The sequence below is a fragment of the Schistocerca gregaria genome, chromosome 3 (assembly GCF_023897955.1).
Source record: "Schistocerca gregaria isolate iqSchGreg1 chromosome 3, iqSchGreg1.2, whole genome shotgun sequence".
NCBI classification, from domain to species: domain Eukaryota; kingdom Metazoa; phylum Arthropoda; class Insecta; order Orthoptera; family Acrididae; genus Schistocerca; species Schistocerca gregaria.
The window spans coordinates 620510995-620528412 of NC_064922.1; the positions used below are offsets into that span (position 1 = coordinate 620510995).

Consider the following 17418-nt stretch of genomic DNA (forward strand, 5'->3'; position numbering starts at 1 on the left):
TGACCAGTATCGGTACAATAAAATTATTTCTAAAAAAACTTGTGGCTGGTTGCAGTATTTCCTACAGTGTACCTTCAGAGCATTATTTGGTAGTACCTAGACCGTGATACTTAACGCTGCTTTAAATGTTGATGCAGGCTACAGTTCAAATAAAACACATTCATACTCAACTGCATCGTCTGATAACAGAAAAGTAATGTGATGTACTGTACCGTAATTCTGACAAACATGCTATAAGACAAATCCATATTTCAGTATCTTAATGAGGGATATATAGGCCTAAAATTGATGCAACGTCGATGCATGAATTAAACACCTAAGATGAATTACTAGAAACATATTGAATGGGCAATATTAGTGTTACAGACAAGATCCACTGGGGATAATTTTCTAATGCTCAGTTATGAGGTATCCCCTACTATATAGGGCGGTTGGCAACCGTAGTTTCATCTACCTCTACGTACATACCCCTAAAGCCACAATACCAGTCATTTCCTTTACTTCAAATGGCTCTGAGCACTATGGGACTTAACTTCTGAGGTCATCAGTCCCCTAGAACTTAGAACTACTTAAACCTAACTAACCTAAGGAAATCACGAACATCCATGCCCGAGGCAGGATTCGAACCTGAGACCGTACCGGTCGCGCGGTTCCAGACTGTAGTGCCTAGAACCGGTCGGCCACTCCGGCCGGCCATTTCCTGTACTGTTCCACTCGCAAGTAGAGCGAGGAAAAAACAACTGCTTTTATGCTTCCGTAGGGGTTATCTTCGTTGTCCGTACGGGAGATGTTCGTTGGTGGCAGTTGAATCATTGTGCAGTCAGTTTCAAATGCCGGTTCTCTAAGTTTCCTCAACAGTATTCCACGAAAAGAAAGTCGCCTTCTCTCCAGGGGTTCTCATTTGAGTTCCCGAAGCATCTCCGTAATAGTTGTGTGTTTTTTGAACTTAGCTATAACAAATCTAGACCGTTTCGATGTCTTTCTTTATTCTAACCTGGTGAATCCGAAACACTCCGCCAATACTCGAGAATGGATTGCAGTGGAGATCTGTTTGCGGACTCCTTTACGGATGATGCACACTTTCCCAATAATCGAGTGCAGCTATCGCGGAGGTCCGCTGTGGGCTCTGATTATCGTACGGTAGCGAAACTTCGTACATATGCCAGTGCGTTAATGGGAAGCTGATTTGTGCTGAGGAAAGTTCGAATTTTATCCACCAGGTTCAAATCTGGCTCTGTAAACCGAAGTCGACCTTTCGCCTTTCCTACTACACTCCTTACATGCTCGTTCCATTTCATGTCACTGTGCAACGTTACGTCCAGATATTTGAACAATGTAACTGTGTCAAGCAGCACGCTACTAATTCTGTATTCGAAGGTTATGGGATTGTTTCTCCTAGTCATCAGCATTAACTTCCATTTTTCTACATTTAGAACCAGCTGCTATTCGTCACACCAACTAGAAATTTAGGTCGTTTTGTATCATCCTATAGTCTCTCAACGACGACGCCTTCCCGTACATAATGCCCGTCCTCTCCGGCGGATCATTTATGTATATAGAATATAACAGCGGTCCTATCACATTTCCCTGGGGCACTCCGAACTATACCCTTGTCTCTGATGAACACTCACCGTCGATGACAACGTACTGGGTTCTATTATAGAAGGGGACGTTAATTAACTACGTGAGGGGCTTTCTTTAAAATTTGGACCCCCTCCCCCACTGGTGATATTGGTGAGACGCCCCCCTCAAGTGAGATTTTACCCCTAGTCGGGAAAACTACGTAAAAATGAATTGTTTATTTGTTTCAAACACTTAAATAGAACCATGTGTTATTTATAAAGTGTGTTAAATAGCCTTTTTAATACGTGATTAAAAGCAGTATTTTAAACATGACAAGGACAGACGGACAGCCAGAGAGAGGAGGACAAAAAGACGCCGCGAAAGCAGTATTAATCATTTTGACGGATCCCTAGAACACTAAGCTTTTATTGGTATATAACATAAACTTAAAATGTCACTGAACCGTGCTGGGTAGCCGTGCGGTCTGAGTGCTCACACGGTAGCTCAGCGTGCTCTCTGTAATAAAAAAAAACTGAGTCAAGGAATCAACGATCAACTTGAACGGAAAGGCGTCTTGTCACGGTTCGCGCGGCTGCCCCCGTCGGAGGTTCGAATCCTCCCGCGGCCATGGGCGTGTGTGTTGCCCTTAGCGTAAGTTAGTTAGTAGTGTGTAAACCTAGGGACCGATGACCTCAGCAGTTTGGCCCCATTGTCCTTACCACAAATTTCCATTTTTTTTAAATGTCATTAAACCTTTACTTAGTTTGGAGATGAAAGACAACTTTGTTTTTATCTTCCTTGGAACTGTACGATTACGTAAGTGTCTATTTATATAGTCCATAAGAGAATCCTCGTCGGTGAACTTGACTTAGCTTCCTTCAATAAATGATTAATTTCTTGCTCGCACATACGTTTTGACTTGTCGGCATACCGCTCAACAGACACTTTGTAAATCTTTTGTTGCAAATCCATGTTGAACACAATAGTTTCCGCTTTATGTGCGTTGCAGTATATCACGACTGACTCAATAACTGAAACGTAGTGATTTCGACCAGTGCGGCAGAGAACTGCCCGAATGAATTCTGGCACTTGAGCGACACTTGTCTCAAATCAGGTAATCCCGGTATGAACACACACAAAGTATGTGAGAGAGAGGTTGTAAATATTGGTGAGCACTTTAGTATTATCTGTGCTCAGGATTAATTACATAGATAAGATAAAATGTTCTCGATTTGAAGCAAAAATTGTCTTGAGATTTTCATTGTCTACCCTCCCTTTAAATTAGGTTTGGTGAGATCTTGGTGGACCCTCCCCTCAGCCCCCCCCCCTTCCCCGCCTTTTTGAGCCGACGTAATTAACAGACGTCACCTAAAAAGTCTTCGAGCGATTCACATGGCCGGGAACCTGTCCTATGTGGTCGCACCTGCGTTAGCAGTCTGACCCTGAGCGGCGTTGCCAGACAAGCCATCAGCGTAACGAAGAGTGGCGGCGTCAGCGCAGCAGCGAGGGTTCCGGCAGCGGCAGCAGCAGCAGCGCCAAGTGTTTGTTGCCGTCGCTTGTTTGCAAGCAGCGCGCCGTGACGAGTGTGTTGGCCGTGTGCCCGGCAGGAGCAGGCTCGGGATCAGGGGACGAGGGCGGCGTGCGGTTCGGCGTTCCTGCGGCGCGCGGTGCGTGGCGAGGCCGGGAAACGGCGGTCCACGGTCTGCAGGGCGGAGGCGGAGGCGGCGGCGGCGGCGGCGGAGGCGTGGGTGAATGCCGGGGGCCGCTCCTGAGCCCAGCGTCTGCACGGGGGCGGGGCCGCCCGGCGCTGTCCCGCCATGAAGGACAACACCCCCAAGAGAAGAGTACGCACCGGCTCAGCGCACGCCGCGGAAGGTGGAAACTCACCACTGCAAGGCGGGAACAGGCCTTTTTTTGTTTGTTTTTTTCGAATCTCCGAAGGAGTCGCAATTACAGAGAGTGACCGTAGGAATACACAGGGTGCGTACACTTCTGATATCGTCAGAGCACTGAATAAATTCTCAACTGGCAACATCGCTAAAACCATTTATTCATGTAGGTGACCGGTGATTCTCTGTGATTTATGATGTCAACATAGATCCGCAGATAGCAACACAGAATTTCCGAAAAGGGTCATCAATAAGAATAAATAATTTTAGCGATCTTGGCAGTTGAGAATTTGTTGATTGAGGCTTTCCCGACGGACATGTTGTATATATGGTTCTCGGGCGAGACGTTGGATCTCATAGTGAAAACTCCACAATATTTGATCTGCGCTACTGGCCGACATCTTCAGGTGCGACGAACACACTGCTAAGGCATGACTAGAGCCCCCTATTAGTGCCAGTCTTAGGCAGGAAGTGCGCATGCGTGGAGGCGCCACATTCTATGGCCAATAGCGACGATATCAGCCGATAGCTGGACGGACAGCAACGCTACCTACAGGATGAAGAACCAAAGACTTGGGCGCACGCGCGGGATCCAGCAGTGGCCATATTGAAGTCGCATCGAGCAGAGAGGAGTACTATTGGTCACACGACGGATGACGATTCGCCAGCAACATAAATATTCTGTTGACAACGGGAGGATGGTCACGCGCCTACGCGGATGCGCATGTTTGCTTGCGGCTTCCGACAGAGGTCGCTGGGGCGGCCGATGGCAGCGCAGAGCAGAAGCGGCAGCCTCCGCGCGTGCGCCCAAGTCTTTGGTTCTTCATCCTGTAGGTGGCGTTGCTGTCCGTCCAGCTATCGGCTGATATCGTCGCTATTGGCCATACAATGTGGCGCCTCCACGCATGCGCACTTCCTGCCTAAGACTGGCACTAATAGGGGGCTCTAGTCATGCCTTAGCAGTGTGTTCGTCGCACCTAAAGATGTCGGCCAGTTGCGGTGATCAAATATTGTGGAGTTTTTCACTATGACATCCGACGTCTCGCCCGAGAACCATATACACTGTTAAGAATTTATTCGGTGTTCGTACAGGGCGTGATTGGAATTACCGTGCAGCTATTCATGGAGAACCGGTGTGGGTTGTAATTATAGTACGGTAGCGAAACTTCCACGGTTTCCCAATGCTTTAATGGGGAGTCGATTTACGCTCGAAAAAGAGAGAGAGAGAGAGAGAGAGAGAGAGAGAGAGAGAGAGAGAGAGAGAGAGAGTTCCAATTTTAGCCACCAGGTCCAAGTCTGGCGCTGTACACTGTATCGTTTGACGCTGCGTAACGTAACTAAAGACTATGGCTATCGAGAAGAGAGGCACTGCGCTCTTAGTGAAACTCTTTTACGTAAAAGGCAACAATTACTGTGCTCACTGAGATAGTATCGCCGACTGGAAGGTGTCTGATCAGACTCCTGATGTAATTAAATAGTTTAAAGGAGATGATAATGATTAGCGAAAATGTAAGCGAGAGTGGTGTGGCACACGGACGGGGAGAAGGTTGCTTCTGCTGTAACTGACCATGCAGCGCGTGCCCCGGTTAGTGCTGCCACTAGTGTAGTGTCACGGCTTGTCCATACCATGGTCAACAGTACGGATAGTTTTGCGGTCTATATTACACTGGTACATGTACAAGACCAAGGCAGTGCGGCAACTGCAACCTCATCTACCACAGCAACGTTCTGAATTTGCTCTTCTATTTCTGGCACGGATTGAATTTGATGGCATGTGGTCGGACGGTATTCTGCGAAGTGACGATTCGCATTTAACAGTACAGGGTGCGGTGAATGCCACAGAACTGCCGAATTTTGGGTGCTGTTATTTTCGCTTTGTCTACAAAGATCCACTACACTCGCCGTATGTGATTGAGTGGTGTGGATTCACAAGCACCTTTATTTATTATTCGCAGTCCGTTCTTCTTTGACGAGAATCATAGGGCGTGTCAAGTGACGTCTGTACGAAATCTAGGTATGTGATCCATCCTTTGGAAGAGCGCGACTGAACGGAAACCACTGTTTTATGCTAGATGAGGCAATAGCTCATGTCGCTCGTCTAGTGAAAGATCTGCGTAATTCAACCTTCCACGAATACGTTACTTACAGAGGTTTTCCAGATGCATGGCCTGCAAAGTCACAAGATCTGTATCCATTGGGAGTTTTGGCTATGGGAATATCGAGACAAGTTCATTCTCTGCTTGATCTGAGGGCCAGTAACTCGAACGCGTTGCTCACATTCCACGGGAATTGCTTCGATCAATTGTTGATCACGTCGTTTTACAGAGGCAGCATCTCATCGACGTGTCCGGTGATCATATTAAACAAGCTGTGTAGCGGCTGTTAATACTAAAATCGAAATTATGCCTTTCTCACTTGTTTCACCTTTTCTGCCCACGTCCCTTTCCTATTCTGTGACATATGGAACCATTCTGTGTGTTTTTCTTGATTCACAGCCCCAGTTTTGCACCTTATGCCCAAAACTGGAACTAATGTTTCCCCGTGTAAATCGGTTCAGCATTGACGCATTAGAATAACTACCAAGTTTCGCTATCATTCGATAATTATAGCCCATGCAGAATCCTTGTAAGTAGCTGCAATTCAGTTACGACTAGCCGATACAATTTCTTCCTTTAATTTTAGTCCGCGACCACAAACAAATATGGAAATAAATATCCTGTTGAATCAGCGATCATTGTGAATATTTTATGAATAAAACAGTCTAGATCCCTTCATATATACCTTCACTTACAGCGTTCTTTCCGCTTCTGCCAACATCAGATCAAAACACAGAACTTGTAAACAAGGTGGAATGTCAGTATCAGTAAAACCTATGCAGCAACTGTCCGAAGTTCAATTTTAGACCATCCACGGGACATATTCAACAGCGCATTTCCATATTTGCAGTGACTACTCGTTGTGAAATGATCTGTTATTAGAGGCGCATTCAACAACTGAAGAGACAAATTGTTGTAAGAAAGTAAGTGTAATTTCCAAAATGAGACTTTTAATATTTCTCAAAATAATCCACACCACTATGGATACACTTGTTTCAGCTATGAACAATTTTTTTGTGTACCTAATGCAAAGAAGTATTCGTCTTTTGTTTGAGCCACTTTCCCACAAATTCTTTCATCAGACAAGTCAAAATCCGAGGAATCCAAATCTGGAGCGTAGGGAGGATGGGGTAGTATTTCCCAACCACAGTCAAAATCAAGACTTTTTTTTTATAGAGGGGGAAATTTTGTATGATCGTGCCGTCTCAAAATTCTCTAGGGAAAACAAAGAGGTTGTCTCAATCTGGTATCATACCAAACAGTGATAAAATTGTCGAGGCTTATTAAGTCTGATAGCCGTGCTGTAAAGAATCTTCTCCTCTGTGTTTCTTTGAGGAACACGAGAATATGTGGGAGGGGGGGGGGGGGGGGACGCCTTCAGCACTGTAGCCGTCCTCCCCCCCCCCCCCTTCCCGCACCAGTCGTGATTCTCGACTGCTACCTGACCATTTCTTCAACGGCAACGGTTTGTTGGGTCAGCTGGGAGGTGCGAGGGCGACCATTGTCGTGCAGTAATATCGCGCCTTTTCGATTTACACTCGTGGCGACATTCTTTTGCTGGTGGCTTCACTTTGCTCATCATAATATCTGAGTAGCAGGCATCGTTTATTGAACGCTGATCTTGTCGTCAATGCGGGATTCAACCGAAGCAGTCGACAATCGAGCTGGCCGGCCAGGAGTTTGCTCGTCAGTCACTGAGGTTCGACCCACTTATAAAAATCTACCCACTTCTAAAATTTCCCGTGGTTATAAAATCAGATCACTGAACGTTGTTAAAATAATGTGGTACCTTCAAGCGGACACTCCATTGTTAAATGCAATATTGCGATTTTAAATAAAACCATTTTTATCCATCCGATACTCTTAGCTCATCCCAGTGATACTTGCCTGAAGTCATGAAAGCATAAAACTCTTCGGCAAACTCTGTCATTTCTACATCAGTTGGTCTCTTCAGTTATTGTCTGTTCCTCTTAGTATACCACATGGTATAAACAGCTTATTTTCTGCCTTACAATGTAAACAGTAAAACACTCCAATGTTAGCAGCAAGGCAGAGAACGTGGTACACTTTAATAGAATATTTCAGAATGAGCAATCGCTGCAGTTGTGGAATATACGGCTCAATATGTTTTATGTCCCGTGTAAGATCCGAAATTGACTGAAATCGGTACTTAAAAATAAAATAGCTGGTACATTATTTATTGGAGGTCCTAACAAGTCAGCCTCTAGGAACAGATAGAGGTGCAGCTTTAAGAATCTCTACAGAGAAAAACAAATTTAGCACTGACATAAAAGTTCCACCAAAATGTTTAATAGAAATATTCGTTAAGTTAAAATATCTATAAAGGATAATTTGAGAAAAATCTGCTATAAGCGGAAGGATAAACACAATGGAAAGGGCATAGGGTCAAGATACACAAAAACAGAGCATTACAAGATAGCAGTGATATTAGGAAACCTCTGCGCAAGAAATTGCCTTGCATTTAACTATAAAGTAGGCTAACTAGAAATACTAGAAAGAAGAATTACGAGGAAAATTAATATTCTAATATGAAGCAAAGAAGCCTGGAAATTACGAAGCGGTGATGAAACAGAAGATTCGTGTGAAAAGTTCGCTGAATGGTCTCAGGAAATAAAAGAAACAAGAGTTACAAACAGAATTCCTTTAATGGTCTTCAAAGTAATCTCCATTAGAAAGAACACGCTTACGACATCGACTGTAAAGCCGTGGGAAAGCGTCAACAAACGCTTATTTTGGAATCGCTCAAAGCATCGCGGTCACCCGTTGTTGCATATCCACAACATTAGCCAATTTTTATGAACAACTGTGCTTTATCTCCATCTATTCTGCTCTCATTCTCAAAGACTTCCGCCGATCATTCGAAAGCATCTGTCGCACTCTTTCGATGTTGTGTGGATTGTGCATGTTGTCCCGAACACAGCTCATCCTCGACTCGTCCTTTCCTTTTCTAAAGCTTTTTACACTCTGCTTCAACACTGTACAAATGGTTCAAATGGCTCTGAGCACTATGGGACTTAACATCTTAGATCATCAGTCCCCTAGAACTTTGAACTACTTAAACCTAACTAACCTAAGGACAGCACACACATCCATGCCCGAGGCAGGATTCGAACATGCTACCGTAGCGATCGCGCGGTTCCAGACTGAAGCGCCTAGAACCGCTCGGCCACTACGGCCGTCACCAACACTGTACACTTACACTAACTTTCCTTGATTATCAGTTGCTGTTTCCTACATTATGAAGCGTAATATGTTAACGCGTTGCTCCATTTAGCAATGTCACGAATGCGACAGATGCTTGCGGATGATCTGCTGATGTCTTTGAGAATGAGAGAAGAAGAGTTGAAGACAAGCACAGACAGTGTAAGCCCTGTTGATAACCAACACTCGCAGACGCTGCGGACAACCAACAATACGTGACCACAGTGCTTCGATCGATTCCTCAACAAGTGTTTCCTGACAGTTTGCAAAGGCCTTACAGCCGATATCAAAAGCGTGTTGTGGATAACGGTGATTACTTTGTAGGTCAGTAAACGTATTTTGTTTGTAACTCTTGTTTCTTTACTTTCTGAGACCATTCACCAAACTTTCCAGACACATCTTTTGTCAAATCATAGAATAAAGTAGCAGAATCGACAAGGAAAGAAGCCTGAGATTATTTGGGAATGTATAAAGGACGAATGACAGTAGGATGACACATCAGATTATCAAGTATCTATGGGAACAAAAATTAACAAACTGGATCAGAGAAGTTAAAAACATTTAGAAATACTCAAAGAAAGAGTGAGAGAAAGAGAAAGGTGGAAGTTGTTACAAAATAAATGTAAAGTGATCAGAAGAAATAAAAATTTGCCATGTTGGAAAGATGAAATAAATACTGGAGGAAAAGAATGGAACAGATGAGAGGGAACTGAGTCACGTAATCTGTAGAAGGGCAAGGTTTCTTAATTATCCGATTAAGAAGGAACCTAAACTAACGGAGTTCAACAAGTACCAGTCACAAAACAGTGCAATTCCACACAAACTTTGCCATCTGAATCGGTTGTGTTTGATACTTTTAACCAATACACAGTAATGACTGCAGTGAGATAAAGTTTCCATCTTCCGCGTAGTGCTTACTCCGATCCCTTTGGGCGTGGTATTTTGCATACTGGCTCTTGCTTTCGCATTGCGTAACGTCTTTAGCCCTGCGCTCTAGGCTTCACAGCATTTACTAACCGCAAGCTGCCTCTAAAAAGCTACTAATCTGTTTTAAGCACAAGAAGCCAGGCAAACACGTGTCAGAGATAGAGGTTGGAGAAAGCACGTCCTAGCTGTGGACCAGAGCACAGAACTAATCTCATAACCTGTAAAACCTGTTTGCTGTGTACCTTCACTTTCGTCAGCACGTGTCAACAAATATAGTTTTCTCTTTTTTTTATTTTTAGATTCTGCGCGAAGCTGTTTTTCTTTATTACACTTCTGGAATGCTTGCTGCTAGAACTGTTGTACGATATATTTAGATCTATGTGAAGCGCGATCTGTTGCTGCTCACGAAGTAAAGAATACAAATTTTTCGTTACTTGCGACATACATCAGTTTATGTACAATTCCACTCACCACGAATATTTCAGCCTTTTGGAGAATATTATGGTGATATCGACACGCAGAGAACCTGTGAGAGGAGCTTGCGAAGAGAATGCAGCGCCCCACTGTGTCTGGCCTCATTATCTTCTTTCAACAGAAAAATACAATTCACGGTACCTATGGTTACCGTTACAGCAGACTGGAAGTTTTGAATACCAAAAATAGGAATAATATCGCTCATATTTTTCTTTGAATACATCGCCTTCCTCCTGACGTGCTTATTCATGTTGCGATGGACAACCCAACTCAAAGCTTAAGTCCATGAAACGCGTCCTATCATGCAGATCGAAGAATGATGATGGTGATGATGATGATGGTGATGATGATGAGGTCCCATACTCCGAGGAGCATAGGAGACGATGCGGGAGTCCCGCACCGCTTACGAGGCAAGGTCCTAGTGGAGGTGGTTTGCCATTGCCTTCCTCCGACCGTAATGGGGATGAATGATGATGATGCAGACGACACAACAACATCCAGTCATCTCGAGGCAGGGAAAATCCCTGACCCCGCCAGGAATCGAACCCAGGACCCCGTGCGCGGGAAGCTAGAACGCTACCGCAAGACCGCGAGCTGCGAAGAGTAAAAAGCAGCCAAAGCATTTAGCATGGACGAAAGAGCACGCGGATTCTATATTGGTTGTCATAGAAATGTAATGCGAATTGCGTGTTAGAATCGCTCTTCCCGTTTATTAAGTTTTTAAGATTGGTTGTCGTGAGTATCAGAGTCAAAAGAGAGAAAGAGTATAATGACGAGATGAACGACTAAAATCGGCGAAACCTGTGTTATAAGCATATCTTTAACACGATAACGCGTGATCGTTGAAAAATGACTAATCAGTTAAATTTGCAATAAATCGTTATACCGCAGCTGAACGAAGATAGGCTCGTTTTCTGCAAAGAGTTTTGAGCACTTAAGACTGCGACAGTGGCGGCCGATCCATCGCGTCGTCGTGTTAAGACGGCAAACAACGACTATTTGCTGAAAATAATAAAAATTATGAGGACAAGGAATGGATCAAATAATAAAAATCAATAAAGTAAATATTTATATTAGTGTAATTAAGCTTGTTTAAAATAACATCATAAGACACCACCTTTTTTCCATTCGTTCACTGAGGCAGCTATAGCAGAAGGGAGTATAAGACAGTACTGCGACATTAGCATTCGTCCTAAAAACAAATTAGGAGCGAAAACAAGTCATAGGACGTATCTCTGAGATCGGGATTATCCGATTATTACGATAAATTGTGGGATTACAAATTGACATGCGTGCATTTATTGTCAAATTAGTTGTTGTTGTTGTTGTTGTTGTTTTCAGTCCTGAGACTCGTTTGATGCAGCTCTCCATGCTACTCTATCCTGTGCAAGCTTCTTCATCTCCCAGTACCTACTGCAACCTACATCCTTCTGAATCTGCTTAGTGTACTCATCTCTCGGTCTCCCTCTACGATTTTTACCCTCCACGCTGCTCTCCAATACTAAATTGGTGATCCCTTGATGCCTCAGAACATGTCCTACCAACCGATCCCTTCTTCTGGTCAAGTTGTGCCACAAACTTCTCTTCTCCCCAATCCTATTCAGTACTTCCTCATTAGTTATGTGATCTACTCATCTAATCTTCAGCATTCTTCTGTAGCACCACATTTCGAAAGCTCTATTCTCTTCTTGTCCAAACTATTTATCGTCCATGTTTCACTTCCATACATGGCTACACTCCACACAAATACTTTCAGAAATGACTTCCTGACACTTAAATCTATACTCGATGTTAACAAATTTCTCTTCTTCAAAAACGCTTTCCTTGCCATTGCCAGTCTACGTTTTATATCCTCTCTACTTCGACCATCATCAGTTATTTTGCTCCCCAAATAGCAAAACTCCTTTACTACTTTCAGTGTCTCATTTCCTACTCTAATTCCCTCAGCATCACCCGACTTAATTCGACTACATTCCATTATTCTCGTTTTGCTTTTGTTGATGTTCATCTTATATCCTCCTTTCAAGACACTGTCCATTCCGTTCAACTGCTCTTCCAAGTCCTTTGCTGTCTCTGACAGAATTACAATGTCATCAGCGAATCTAAAAGTTTTAATTTCTTCTCCATGGATATTAATACCTACTCCGAATTTCACTTTTGTTTCCTTTACTGCTTGCTCAATATACAGATTGAATAACATCGGGAAGTGGCAGCAACCCTATCTTACTCCCTTCCCAACCACTGCTTCCCTTTCATGTCCCTCGACTCTTATAACTGCCATCTGGTTTTTGTACAAACTGTAAATAGCCTTTCGCTCCCGGTATTTTAACACTGCCACCTTTAGAATTTGAAAGAGAGTATTCCAGTCAACATTGTCAAAAGCTTTATCTAAGTCTACAAATGCTAGAAACGTAGGTTTGCCTTTCCTTAATCTTTCTTCTAAGATAAGTCGTAAGGTCACTATTGCCTCACGTGTTCCAGTATTTCTACGAAATACAAACTGATCTTCCCCGAGTGTCCTCAATTAGTTATAAAGGTCAAATTAGTATTAAAGAGGAAAAAAACACGAAAAACAAGACTTTTGGCGTAGCGTAGGTGAATCAGAAGGAACTGAAGTAGTGACTAAACTCATTTACGCACGAAAACGTTCCGACTTATGTCTAAATATCCAAAGTGTATAGTTCCAAAATGAAACTTACAGAATAGCGTAAATTTCTCCACGCTAGTTGAATCTCTCTGTTGAAAGTTTGGTTAAAATGGGACCTATGAAAGAGTGTGAATCGCAGCGGTTAAGTAAATATTATCGCAGTGCAGATCATTTCCTGTGTCTTGAACTGAATGAGCGATTCATTGCGTTCCTTTCCCACTTGTTCCCCCATAACGGTAAAATCTGTGTGTTCATACTGTTACAATTACACAGTTCCGAACACCATATATACTTCGGAGAGCTATTTTCTGAAATAAAAGGAAACTAAAAGAGGCAGAAAATCAGTAAAAAGGATGTAACACGACGGTAATAAGCAATGTAAACAAGATTTCGTATTTCATTTTCAGTAGTATTACAGTGTTGATGTTAAAAATTGAGGACACTGTTCCACCATAGAAGGATCTGAAATGCTGAGAATAAATGGAATACGGAACCACAACCAAGATGAATAACGTTTAATCCACATACGTAAACCAACGACCGTCTGTCTGATGTACAGAGTTGCGTCTCAGTGCAGAAGTAAATTGTACTTGAAAAAAACTACAACAAATTGCGAAGGTCCTCGTTAAAGTAAGTAACAAATTTCAGACATTCATATCGGTAGTACTTCGTCTTTGGTGAGTCTAGAAACTCCGCGCATCCCACGATTTCCTGAACGCCGAGGATCAGTAAACACGGCGTCTCCAGCAAACGAGCTTCTTTGACTGGAAACGGCTGAGCGACCTTGGCCGGAATCCAGGGTAGAAGCGCGCCGGCAGTAGGCAAAGGAATTCTATGGATGTTTCATTCCTCACCTCCGCTGCTACTCTCTTGCAACTGACATTCTCAACGCAGCGATGACCAATAAACTAATGTAAGGCCTAATACATTAAAACACGCACTCGCATGAAGCGAGGTGTGAATTTGGCTAGAGAATAGATGTACAGTTAATGTTTGTATAATTTATTGCAACCCACGGCCATAGCACATATCACTAATATATTCTAATGTGCTGATGCTCGTTCACTGGTGAATGCATTTTCTTTGCCAGATTGCGGCCTATAATGAAAGAACCGCGAATGTAGTTTCCCCCTTAGTGATGGAGCAAGATGCAATTTTTGACAGCGTACAGACACAGTTCAAGACAATGATTTGCCATATTGGCGGCATTGTGTTTTCGTCACAGTGTTATGCCTTTAATAAACAAATTGTACGGTGGGCATATTATTTTTATGTTGTGATGCTCGCTACTATCGAATGTCTTAACTTTACATATACAAAGAGATGTTACATACGAAGTGATACAGCTGCCCCTACCGCTGAGTTTTATGCAGCCTACAGTATCTTCAAATACCATACGCAGGATTTTTATATTCTCTCGCTATTATTTCTACAGAAAAAATGGGTAGCACCTTCTGTAGGAAATTTAATGACTTAAATTTTGTATTGGAATAATTTTCGCCGAAGGCCAAGATTTTCCGAGCTATTCAAGATAAATGTGTTTGAATTTCACTGTTGTACGTTTTGCTCAAATAATTCGAAAACTGGTGCCTCTATCGAAAAAACATAGGCCATCATAAAATTTAGCTACATTTAATTTCCTTCAGAAAGGACATGTTCATTTTTTTCTGTAGGACTAATAGTTTGCACGTAGCGAGCGAGAGTATGAAATCTTACATGTGGTATTTGTGGGTTGCATAAAACCCAGCAGTAGTGGCAGCTGCCTGATATTATATAGCAGTACGCCGAGCTTCATGTTAACTTTAATAACGTACTGAAAAATAATGCTGAGGAGTGCTACCAAACGAGAACAGGTTCTATACCACCACAGCTAAACAGAAGGCATACGATGTGGACCTAATGCATACCCTGGCGACTCGAAGATACAGATACTTGAGTTAATAGTTTTAGTAACGTAAATAATTTTAAGTGTTTTGTATGCTTTTATGCCTGTGGAAGAGTGCTGCTGATACAGGATGGATGGTAATTAAATAAATATCGTAAGTTTCATAACAAGAACTCATTTTGGCAGGTTGGGGTATACACATATAACAAAGTTCGACGTCAGGAAACCAACTAAGCAGTACGACGCTACTAAAAATAGTTTCTCAGTAATGCGAACAGTCTCGTTTGCACTGGTCTGGTCTGAGTCAGTCTGTGAGGCACGATGGGGAGCTCAATTAGTGAATCACTGTCTGCACCTGTCGGCTTTCAAGTACACAGATCCATCTTGTTGCATATGATGAATGCTGTGTATGAGGCTAGTGGGGTGTCCGACTAAACCACAGTCCGAGGACGCTCAGCCTGACCGTTGCGGAAGAGCCCCTACGGTGCTTGGAAAGTACCGAGAAGAACTAGTCGTAAGATGAATCTTCGAGTAGTCTGTCTTTCTGGCATACTCGGATGATGCATTAGATAGAACACTGCCAGCAGAAGGGATGGATTATGGTTCGAGGGCCCTTCTGTCCACAGTTGTTCTAGAAATGTAAAATACACTCATGCTCATAAATTAAGGATAATGCTGATACGTGGTGAAACAACACTCTGATGGGCAGTTTGCGGGTTTAAATCACCTCGGGGTATAACCACGCGGTGCATTTGGCCTGCGGTCGTCGCACGGTGGCGCTGGCAGCAGTCCACATACGCAGAGGTGTGTTGGTGCAGGTCAGAGTACGGTGCAGCGAGTAAGTGTGCAGAGGTTTTCAAGCGTGATAATGGTCAGGTGTATCGGGAAGTCATTTTGCACCAGTATGTCCGCCTTTTCAGTGGTGCAGTGAGTCACACCTTCCTCGTGATGGATGATAACGCACGGCCCCACCGAGCTGCCATCTTGAAACTGAAGATATGAGGCGAATGAAGTGGCCTGCCGGTTCTCCAGACCTAAACCCCATCGAGCACGTCTGGGATGCTCTCGGTCGACGTATCGCTGCACGTCTTTAAACCCCTAGGATACTTCAGGAGCTCTGACAGCCACTGGTGCAAGAATGGGAGGCTATACCCCAGCAGCTGCTCGACCACCTGATCCACAGTATGCCAACCCGTTGTGCGGCCTGTGTACGTGTGCATGATGATCATACCCCATATTCACGTCGGGGTACATGCGCAGGAAACAGTGACGTTTTGCAGCATATGTGTTTCGGGACGGTTTTCTCAACTTATCACCAATACCGTGGACTTACAGGTCTGTGTCGTGTGTGTACCCTGTGTGTCTATGCTGTTAGCGCCAGCTTTGTGTAGTGCCACGTTGTGTGGCACCACAGTTTGCAGTTATCCTTAATTTATGAGCATGACCAAAAATATCTGGACAGCTATTCACGGACGATAACATGGTGTGTTTTCGCCTATCGCCTCTATGACGGCTTGAACTCTGCTGGGGACACTTTCAATGAAATGTCTGAGTGTCTGTGGAGAAAAGGCTGCCTATTCTTACTCAGGAGCCCAATCCAGCGAAGACAGTAATGTTTGATGCTGGAGTCTGAAGCGAAGTCGACTTTCTAATTCGTGTCAAAGATGTTCCATTGGGATCAGGTCGGGATTCTGGGCAGGACAGTACACTTCAAAAAAGTTTTTCTTCACAAACCATTGCCTTACATATGCTGCTTTATGACAAGGTGCGTTGTCGTGCTGATAGAGTCATCGTCTCCGAAATGTTCCGCTAGTCTACGCAGTGTACAATACAGTAAAATGTATTCTTGTTCTTCGGCATTTAGCGTTTCTAGGAGCGCCACAAGGGTACCACACCCTTACGACGAAAAGATGCCCATACAGTAACACTACTTCCTCTGTATGATGGCAGGTAAAAGTCTCCAGGCATTCGTCAGAACCAAACCATTTTCTTGGACTGCCGCACAGGAAAACCGCGATTCAACATTCTCAAATTATTCCTTAGTGGTCGTCTCTTTCTACACCACCTCAAGCATCGCTTAACATCGGCTACACATATGTGTGGCTTTTGACGAGCTACTCGAGCATTGTGCCCTATTCTATTTAACTTCCTGCACACAGTCATTGTGCTAGGTGGACAGCTGGTAGCGCTTTGGAACTACGTCTGATTCCTTCTGCGGGTTTCATCTGCTGTTTTACAGTCGCCCTCAGTAATGCTCGATGGTCCCTGTCCTCAGTATATGGCATCCACGTGGACTCGCCTTAGCTGTAATTGTTATTTCGATTTCCACTTCGCAACGACGTGATTAAAACTCTATGAGGGCAAGAGTTGAAGTATCCCTAATGCTTTTATCGCTCGGGTGACATCCAATGACTCGTCCACGTCCGAAGTCACTGAGTTCTCCTCATTGACTCAGTCTGCTGTTGGAACTTCTCTATTGACAGCATAATACTACCCACTTCATTTTATACTTGAGTGTGTGCCTCTGATGACACCTAGCGGTCAAATGTGCATTACATGTGGATGTTCAGATTCTTCTGATCAAATATTCTATAATGATACTGTAGTGCAGTCACTGTTATGAAACATCCTTGACGACATAAGCAACAGATGCACTCTTACGCTGCGCACTTGTTGTTATGTAACTGTGGCACCGGACGCAAATGAGCCGCTGGT

At 43.7% G+C, this 17418-nt stretch overlaps 1 protein-coding gene across 8 annotated transcripts in view; it reads left to right on the plus strand.

Annotated features, from left to right (window-relative positions):
• LOC126355206 (rho-related BTB domain-containing protein 1) overlaps positions 1–17418 on the plus strand; it is a 1271465-nt gene that overhangs the window by 869488 nt on the left and 384559 nt on the right. For 2 of the 8 annotated variants that reach the window (XM_050005445.1, XM_050005441.1), the window contains exon 2: positions 3171–3407. The exons of the other annotated variants lie outside the window; for them this stretch is intronic. In XM_050005445.1, the coding sequence (XP_049861402.1) occupies positions 3381–3407 (27 nt within the window). In that variant the 5' untranslated portion in view covers positions 3171–3380. The remainder of the gene's footprint in view (positions 1–3170; positions 3408–17418) is intronic. 8 annotated transcript variants of the gene reach the window in all.